Source organism: Pholis gunnellus (genome assembly GCF_910591455.1).
Source record: "Pholis gunnellus genome assembly, chromosome: 23".
NCBI lineage: Eukaryota > Metazoa > Chordata > Actinopteri > Perciformes > Pholidae > Pholis > Pholis gunnellus.
Window position 1 is genome coordinate 653,719 of NC_136550.1, and position 9,730 is coordinate 663,448.

The window sequence follows — 9,730 nt, forward strand, 5'->3', positions numbered from 1 at the left end:
GAGTTTTTCAAGCTGGGTATAAACTTTGAATGGTATCGACCCGATTGGGTACACAATGAAAGTCTGGTTTCATTCTTGTAGTCAGACGGTTTAAATCACAATTCTGTCGGCTTTGGGGCGTTTCATTTGGACGAGTTCTCGTGTTTAGCAACATTTAACATTTGAGTAAAGGAGAAAAACAGAAAAAGCAGAAACATTTTGTGTATTTGTGAAACCCAGTCCTAATCAGGCGATGGAAAGAAAACCCAGTGAACATGTTAACCATCTCAAAATATTCAGTTTTTTTGGTCAATATTACGAAAAAAGGCAACATTCCCACGAAGCTAACGTTCTAACGTGACGAATGTCAGAATGCTTTGAACAGCTGAGTATCATCGCTCACGTTCTAATCAGAAACCGCTCCATTCAAAATAAGAATATGACATTTACAAATTCAGAACATTGTCATATTGTTAATAATAATAGTGGCATATTAGTGTGCAAGTAAACATAGTCATAGAGAAACTACTTATTTTCTGCTTCATCCTCCTGCTTGAATTCTGTTCTCCTGGAAGATATTCGGGTTGTTTGAACAGTTGTTGAACGTTTTAATCCTCCGGATTCACACAATTTACGGGCAAATATGTGAACACCACCGGTATCGCAACTGCTTGTCTACACATACGAGCTGTTACAAAGCAAACTAATGAAAAGCTGCTTTTCGCCTCTTCAGCTGGTGGATCTGTTGGCGTTTGAGCAGCAGGATCTACAACCGAAGTCCATTTTTAGAAGCTGCAGCTTGAATTTTAACTCTTATTACGGCAGCTTGCAGGATGGTCGTTTGGGTTTACTGACACTTGGAGCGTATTTAAACCTTAAATGAGATCAAGATGTTAATGCAAGGATGCAAGGATAAAAAATACAAGTGCAGCTAAGACACGAAAGAAGCACGGCGAGTATAACCAAACGAATGCCACGATAAAGTCTTGAACTCCCTCACAATCTGAAGATGTTTCCTTTTCCTCATTTAATGCATTTCTTATAAAAATGTTTTTAATTGAAATGCTCAAACTGTATCAAACACAACTCGTCAGTCCAGATTCATGTGACATGATGAATTATTAAACTCGATAAATAAATAGCAGGAGATCACGATAATGTAAACGTCTCTTCTTCTTCTTCCTCCTCCTCCTCCTCCTCCTCCTCCTCCTCCTCCTCGTGGAGCTGGAAATGCTGTTTTCAAATAAATAAACTATCATTCAGGACTCGGCCCTCCTCCGTTACTCGTCCCTCCCCCCCTCCACCATCCTGTACCGCTGCCTGCAGGACGAAGGCAGCGCCACCGGCCACGAGAACACGATGGGAACCGTCGTCTGGACGTTCCTCTCCAGGAAGTTGAAGACGGGGTTCCACCACGTCCTCGACAGGTAGTTGTTGGAAGCTTGACGCAGCTCCTGAGAAAGAAATACACACAAAAAAGAAATGAGTAAACCGATAACCGATTCATCGTTTTTTTTCCTCAAATGTGACTATTTGGTGCTTTCAGATCATAAATGATAATTAAAGGAATATATTTTGGTTGGATAACACCAATTGGAACGAGTCACTTTGGGTTTAATCTTATATTTTATGGACAAAACAAAGTATGGGGGGAGAACAATCTGCAGACTAACTCAGTAAAACCATTAAACAACTCTAAATATTATCCTTTTACTTTGTTTAAGTCATATATAGTTCTATAATAATGAGCTTAGAGATCGTGTTAGGAAGTTAAACATCTCATAATTCATCTCTAATATCTATTTTATATTCATGTGAAAACATCTCCTTCAAACTACTGGATTTATTCAAGTTCATCACCAAAACTACATTTTACAGACTACATGTGAACACATCATGATAACGTTATAATGTAGCTTCAGCCAGTCCTCATGTTCACTGAGCAGAGCCTGAAGGCATCATGATGTCACTGAAGTGAACCTCCATTGGTCAGCCGTTAGCGGTGCTGCTAACGTTACTAGCTCTACTAGCTGCACCTACATGCGTGTTGGCCATGGTGTGGTACCACCAGAAGGTCCTGGTGGTGGCGATGTATCCGATCAACACGTCGATGCTGTAGTGCTCGTGGGCGACGAGGATGCAGACGACTCCTGAGGCGCTGAGCAACCAGCAGAACCAGCGATACCACCACATCCACCGGGGGGAGTCTGACACACACATATAGGTATAAAAACAACATTATATATAATATTCATAAATAACTAAATGTGTTAGTCTGCGTCCATATGAATACATATTTCTACATGTGTGTGAATCAATAAAACAAAGTCATATCTCAGTTATTAAGTTTAAGGGACTTTAAATTAAATATTAAAGACATAAATCTCATTTTATTCCCTTATTGTTTGCAATGAAATATTAGTCATAACATCTTCAATTCATTTGGGATATTCTGTTCATAGCTTTAATTTTCTTCTACAGTTTCATTCTATTTTTGTCTTCCATCTCATCTTACTCTGTTAAATCCTATTTACGTCTTTTTATGTCACCATGTGTTTCTGTTCTTAAGGCTTTTTATGTCTTGTGTAAAACACATTGAATGGACTTTTTATCAAAAAGGTGCAAAAAAATAAACTTGTCTTAATTAAAAAAAGAAAATAAAAATGTTACAAGAAGTCATGTTTACCATTATGAATAAGATCTTTTTTTTTTTACATTCGACTTTATTGTCAAATGCTCAGAATTTATAGACTTTTTTGTATTTTTTAAATGTTTAAGATCCAACAAAGATTTAGAGGAAATATTCAGAAAAGTTAGTAAAAAATATTTTTTTGTGTTTAAAATGTCTAATTAAAATCAATAAAATTTAATTGAAATACATTTTTCCATAAATAACCAATCGAATAAACCCTGGAATTAAATGAATCAACCTGCTTTGTAACAAAAAATGCCAGTTATTAACAAAACAAACATACATACAGTATATATATATATATATATATATATATATATATATATATATATATAATAAATAAATGAGGATGAGTACTCACACTCCTTGATGAAGAGGTAGGAGAGCGTCAACATGACGGTGTGACCGCTGTACAGGAAGTCGCCACACATCAGGTGAGATCCGGTCAGAGACAAACCTGAACACAAACACGGAGCGGTGAGTCCCAGAGAGGAGGAGCCGGAGTTAAAACTGGAAAGCCTAAAAGGATTTGATTTAAAGTTACCTTATGCTAAGCTAGCTATCTCTATGCTAAGCTAGCTACCTTTTTGCTTAGATTTGAGAAAGCTACTTTTATGCTAAGCCAACAACCCTTATGCCAGTTACCATTATACTCAGCTAACTACATTCATGCTAAGCTAGCTACCTGTATGCTGAGCTAGCTACCTTTGTACTAACCTGACAACCATTGTTGTTAGCTGGCTACCTTTATGCTAAACTAGCTTATTTTAGCAGGAATTTTGCTGTTTTTTTCTCCATCGTGAATTGATTAAATTATGTGGAATAACAAGCTGAATGTACAAAATGGAATTTCTTTCAACACTTAACTCTTGAAGCCGCGGCTATTTCACAAGCTAGCTTTCACTTGATAGTTTGCGGCCTGTACAACCCAAAAGTACGGATGCTTTTTGTTTAAAGCTGTGATTTTCACCCAAAATGAATTTCTAATTCACATTTTCAATTGTATAATGTAGCTACAATTTGCCAGCCAATCACAGAGCAGGATTTCTGTTTTCATACTATAAAATGTGGCTAAATGTTCAGGGTTTTGTTACCTCCTCCTGAGATCAGACTCAAAATCCTCCAGATTTTCCCCGTGGAGTCGTTGTACAGCTGCACAGAGACGACCCAGAACAAACATTTACTCGTGATGCGTTCAAGAAAACAGGTAAATATGCAGTAAATCTCAGTATTTGGTGCGTATCCGTACCTTTGGAGCACAGACCATGTGTTTCCCCGGCACCGGCAGGGTGGTGAGGTACATGGTGACGCAGCGATACATGTAGAGAGTCCCGATGAGGAAGAAACACCGACGGCCTATGATAGCTCTGCAGAGAGAGGAAGAGGTTCACATTAACCAAATATTAAAAATAAAAGTTTTATATTTCCCTCTGTGCTGCAGAAGGACTCACCGTCAGTGCTTTAATATTTATACAATATAATCAGACAGCTTGAATAAGAAGACACTAAGAAAAAACTAATAACAATAACAATAATCATACTAATAATAATAAGTTTGTGATAATAATAAGAATAGCATCCCTGTTAATAATTCTCAATTATCTATCGGTTTTAGGTTCGGGACTGGGTCTGGACCCGGACCGCGGTCCCCCTATTAGAGACCCCTGGACTAAACAATTAACCGATTCATAGAAGAAGAAAGTAAGGACTATCTTCAGTCCGATCAACAGTAACGCACTAGTCTCACTCTGTTTATTAAACCCGGTCTCTGATCAGTACTACGAGGTAACGCATGTGGTCCGGCTGCTGCCGGTCGTACTGACTTGTGCTTGAGGAAGATCAGCTGGACGAGCCAGAGTCCGCACAGGATGAGCCCGTTGACCTCGGTGACGGTGAAGGCCCAGGGCACGCGGTCCACGTAGTCGAAGAACTTGTCCGGCAGCGGCGGGCTCACCGACTTGTCCGGCACCCTCTCGTGGACCACGGTGATGATGACGGTGGTGAAGACCAGGATGAACAGCGCGTAGAGGAAGGCCACGGCGGTCTTCCACCACTCTGCGGGGAGGTGGTTGGCCCGCTCGTCCGGCACGGCGATCTTCACGTAGTCGCAGTGGCGCCTCAGCCCGCTGCTCAGGGAGTTGATCAGCTGGTTCTGTTTGAACAGGCTGCTCAGTTTGCTGCACTCCGGCTGCTTTTCGGCCGCGGGCGGCGGCGGCGGTAAAGGCGGCGTTGGCGGCGAGGAGGCGTGGCGGGTCGGGTTCCCGTTGGCGACCCTCGGAGGATGGGGAGGAGTGTCGGGATTCGCGGTGGTCACGTTAACTTCCACGTGGGGGCGGACGTCCTCGTCTTCCTGGATCAGTTCCGACGCTGCCATTTGGGTCGACCTTTAAACGATCGTCTTAACCAATAAGGAGGATTTTTCCCCGGTTCACCGACCAATCACAGTCGTCGTAACGTGTCAGCTGATTACACAACCAAAGCTTTTAGTTTCCTCTGGAGGTTTTTAGTGTCACAGATATTCCTTTATCAGGCCTCGACTGCTCCGGGTTCAGGTTTGATCAAGAATCCAGCGATCGATATCTGGTGAGGTCACACAAGCCTGAAAACAAACAACGCATTCTGTTTTTACTTCTCAGCAAACAGAGACGAGTCACAATCATTCTGTTTCCGGTTAAATGAACTTCTTTAATGAACCAACATTCTCTCTGTGACCTGCGTCACCGTCTTAGTCATCAGACGTCACCAAACCTCATGGAGGTCTGAACAGCAGACTACTGAACTCTACTGAGGTTTGTTTGCAGGAATTCTCCTCATCTCTGCATATCGAGTTCAGGTGGGAGACTGACTTGCGACACACACATCTACATAAATACACACACACACACACACACACACACACACCTGTTGAGTGAATGAATCTTGACTGTTTGACTGCAGGTAACCGGAGGGCGGCACTCCCAGTGTGACAGACACACCTTAAGTACGTACACACACACACACGCACACGCACACGCACACACACACACACACACACACACACACACACACACACACACACACACACACACACACACACACACACACACACACACACGACTTCTGGTAGAGAACGAGTCAGACGGCATCGATGACGTCATCGTCTCACAGGAACCTGAACGCTGAAACCACCTTTAAGCTCAGAACATGTGACTGAGTAAGAACTCTCTCTTGCAAAACTAAAAGTTTAACTCATGAGCAATACAAATAAATAAATTAAAGGACATGAACTGGTTTGGAAAAAGACCTTTTCTGCTAAATGTTCTACTTCCTCCTGTTTGATATAAAACTTCAGTGAGCAGCTGTTTGAGGAGATGAAACTATAAATCAAGAGTCTGAACGATTTAATGACAACAAAGCAGAGTAACACTTTAACTTCACATGTGATCAATACTGTGTCACGTTTAGTAAACTCCTGACTCAGGAACAAGATACATACAAATTATAATTTATATCCAGAATTAATGAGAAGATTCTTTAAAATGTTGTAACATTCAAAGTTTATGTTCCTCCATGAACGTTACTTCCTGGTGAGCATTCCATCTTTACACTCACGCACACACACACACACACACACTGCAGTTTATCCCACATACAAATCACTCACCAGGGCGCCAAATGTGGATTAATCCGCCGCTGAAAGTAGTCCCTCAAACAAAGTCCCTGTTTGATGAGTAAACTGAGTATTTGGGGTTTTTATTGAGCTTCAGTGTTCTGTGTCTCTCCTGCTAAATGCTTCTTAATCTGCTGCTTCACACACAACACGTCACACCGAAGTGAATGTGAGCTCATAGACGTCTGTTACATCACAACTCATGTTGTTGTTTAACACAAACTAACTGAACATTATTACACAACTGTTGTTATTTAAAGTCTAAATCTTGTTCATATTGTTCTCTTTCATTTGTTTTAATCACCACTAAAGCTCTTTATATTATATATTACTTTATTATATTATTAATTGACCAACAGATTTATAACCTAAATAAAAGGACAAATAATTTTTTGCTTGATAATAAAAATGGATTAACAAAATATTTATTTTATTTTTCCTAAACCGTCTTTGAAGGATGTAAAAATGATTTTTATGTAAAAAAAAAATAAATCTTTAAAAAAGCAAAATAAATGAGCCAAACATCTCACATATTTTTTTTACATTTTGTCTCAACACAATAAAGTATAAAATGAGCACATTTATTATTTAACTAACAGGAATAAGTAAAGAAAAATAACAATCTGACACACGTTTCACCATTATTTTGACATAAATATCTTTGTGAAAGATAGAAATTGTATTTTGTTGCTTCTTAAATAAAGTGACACGTTTATCAGCGTCACGAGATGAAGACGAACATATTTTTGTGAATAAACCGTCTTCCTGTTTACAGAATAACAGACGTCCAGTCTAACGAAGTTACAGACCACGAGAACTCAATTCAGCCCAAAATCACAAACTGCATTCAGCAACACGAGACGGACGGACGGTCATGTGAAGGAAGCTCTGCTTCATTATCAACTCATTCAAATGATTCATTTCATCCATTAAGTATCAGATAATAAGGAAAAATGTCCGTCTATGTTGACGTTTATTTATTATTTGTTTTTACCAAAAAAATGTAACGCGATAGAAAAAACAGAGAAAAGCAGCAAAGCGTGAACGACCAGATATTTGTGATAAATATATTTATTTATATTTATATATTTGGTACTTAAATCTATTGCTGAAACATTTTGGCAATTAATTAAGTCAACGCCAATTATTCTGATTATAAATACACACACACACACACACACACACACACACACACACACACATATATCAATATACATAGAAGTATAACTATTTACCAAATTTAATAACTTTAAATGATTGTAGGAAATGGATTAACCTTGTTAATGGACCAGCTATTATATATTTAAATAAAAGTAACATAATGGATCCTAACGAGAGCGAAACTGGAGGCTGTGAATGTTTTAAATAATATCTCATGAATACCTGTAGATCATATCTACCTCATGAACACCTGTAGATCATATCTACCTCATGAACACCTGTAGATCATATCTACCTCATGAACACCTGTAGATAATCGATGGATTGATTGATTACCTGCCGTTCTACAGACTGAATGTGTTTCTCTCTTAACTTCTATAAAACTTTCCGCGCTCGTGCTTCGACGCGTCAGGACTTCATGAGGAACACAGACTCACCTGTCGGACGGTGCGCGCGACGTTTCCGCCTCTTTTAACCTCGAACAGGTACAAACAGGTGAAGGAGCTCCCTTCGGTGTGCGCGTGGAGCTGAACAACAGAACTAACTCGCCGCTCAGAACGCAGAGTTCTTCACTTTCTTCTCAGGACTCCTTCCTTTTTTTTTCTACTCCCAAAAACTTCCTCTTCCTCCTCATCTCACGCCCTCCTCGGTGACTGTGAGCGCGCGCCTGCGTGCTCCTTGTGAGCGCGAGCGTGTTGAATCCAAATATGGCGCGACGCCCCCCCCCCCCCATGACTCACCTCCGATGAATGACGTTGATGACTCACCTGAGTTTCGCTGGAACTCGGAATAATACAATAACATGTATATTTATGTATATATATATTTATATATATATATAAATATATATATATATATAAATATAAAAGTTGGACATTTTTATTTTCATCAATTCCTTTCACGGAAAATTGCGTAATCGGCCTCAATGCTCGGCTTCAAAGCAGTGCGAAGGAGAGGCGGTGATGATGGGGGGGAAAAAGGTTAGTGTTAAAATGTTGATTAGAAACGTCAAACACAAACGTAATCAGGGAGAAAAGGGAGAAAATATGCTTCTATTCAAACGTAAATGAGAAGGCATTTTAGTTTTGGGGGAATGTCATTTTTAGGAGACAGGGTTGCTTTAGAGAGACGAGGTTCTCACAGGACGCTACAAATATGATGATCTTTTAGAAGATGATGCATAAATTGAGATTAAATCAGCCAACAGGATATGAAGCAGTTACAATGCAACATACACATTAATGCAGCAGGAATATGAATCCAGAAATATCAGATATAATAGTAATGGACCAAAATACAGACAATCCAGACAGATGAAAAAGATGGAGGATGTATAGACGAATATGACAGATAAAGGTCCTGGTCCTGGTCCTGGTCCTGGTCCTGGTGGCTGGGAATCAATGGAACACAGACAAACTGGGGGAAAGGGTCTGGTACATGTACTGACACGGCTGATTGGAAACTGGGACACAAGTGAGCAGATAAACTAAAACTACTGAAACCAGAAAGAAAAGTTTTTAAAATGTATTAAAACAATTCGCCATCAAGCTAGCTGGCTTACTAAGCTAGCTAGCTGGACCTCGTGGGCTCATTTGGACTTACGTGTTCTTTGTTTCCTCCTCGTTGGACGATGATGTAAATTCGGAAATTGAAATTCGCAAGTTGAAATCGACGCAGAACCTCGAACGAACGGCTTTTGAAATTGTATTGGCGCATGAAATTCGTAGTTTTTGTTTATTAGAGCTCACAATCATTCATCACAATCACTCCTGTGTGGCTTACCTCAGGCGGGGATCAAACCCGCGGTGCGATGTCGTCGGTCGGCGTCCTTATCCACTGGACCATCTCCGGCACAGATCAACAAGGAGAACGAGAGGAAGAAGATCAGACTGAAGCTACAGAGCGTTCACCTTCATCAACCTGCAGAGAAACTACGTCTACACACTGAAACACATTTTACATTAAATAACCTGAAACGTGCTGTGAAGACTCACAAATAGATGAAACAACGTTAGTTAAAAAATACTTTACTTTCCTAACAGTCCTGATGGCTCAACCAGATGAGACCCATGTTCATTCTCTGAAGGTTGTGGGTTCAAGTCCCTCTAACACATTTTGTGTTTTCTGTCTGATTTGAATCCTTTAAAGATACCATCAAGATAAACCATTGAAACCAGGAAAAAAGGGTTTTTGAGGGTTTAAACCCTTAAACTGTGGTGATACTCTAATGAAAAATGCTGCAGATCATC

General features: G+C 40.0%; 1 protein-coding gene across 1 annotated transcript; it reads right to left on the bottom strand.

Annotated features, from left to right (window-relative positions):
• Positions 1-1,259: 1,259 nt before the first annotated feature.
• On the bottom strand, positions 1,260-8,073 carry sgms2b (sphingomyelin synthase 2b; the record flags this gene model as incomplete). The annotated part of the gene is made up of 7 exons (XM_079184925.1): positions 7,919-8,073; positions 4,495-5,270; positions 3,921-4,038; positions 3,766-3,823; positions 3,033-3,128; positions 2,020-2,186; positions 1,260-1,433 (listed from the first exon to the last, which is right to left on the bottom strand). The coding sequence occupies exons 2-7, from the start codon at positions 5,043-5,045 to the stop codon at positions 1,260-1,262; spliced, it is 1,164 nt and encodes a 387-aa protein (XP_079041051.1). The 5' UTR covers positions 5,046-5,270; positions 7,919-8,073.
• Positions 8,074-9,730: the final 1,657 nt, after the last annotated feature.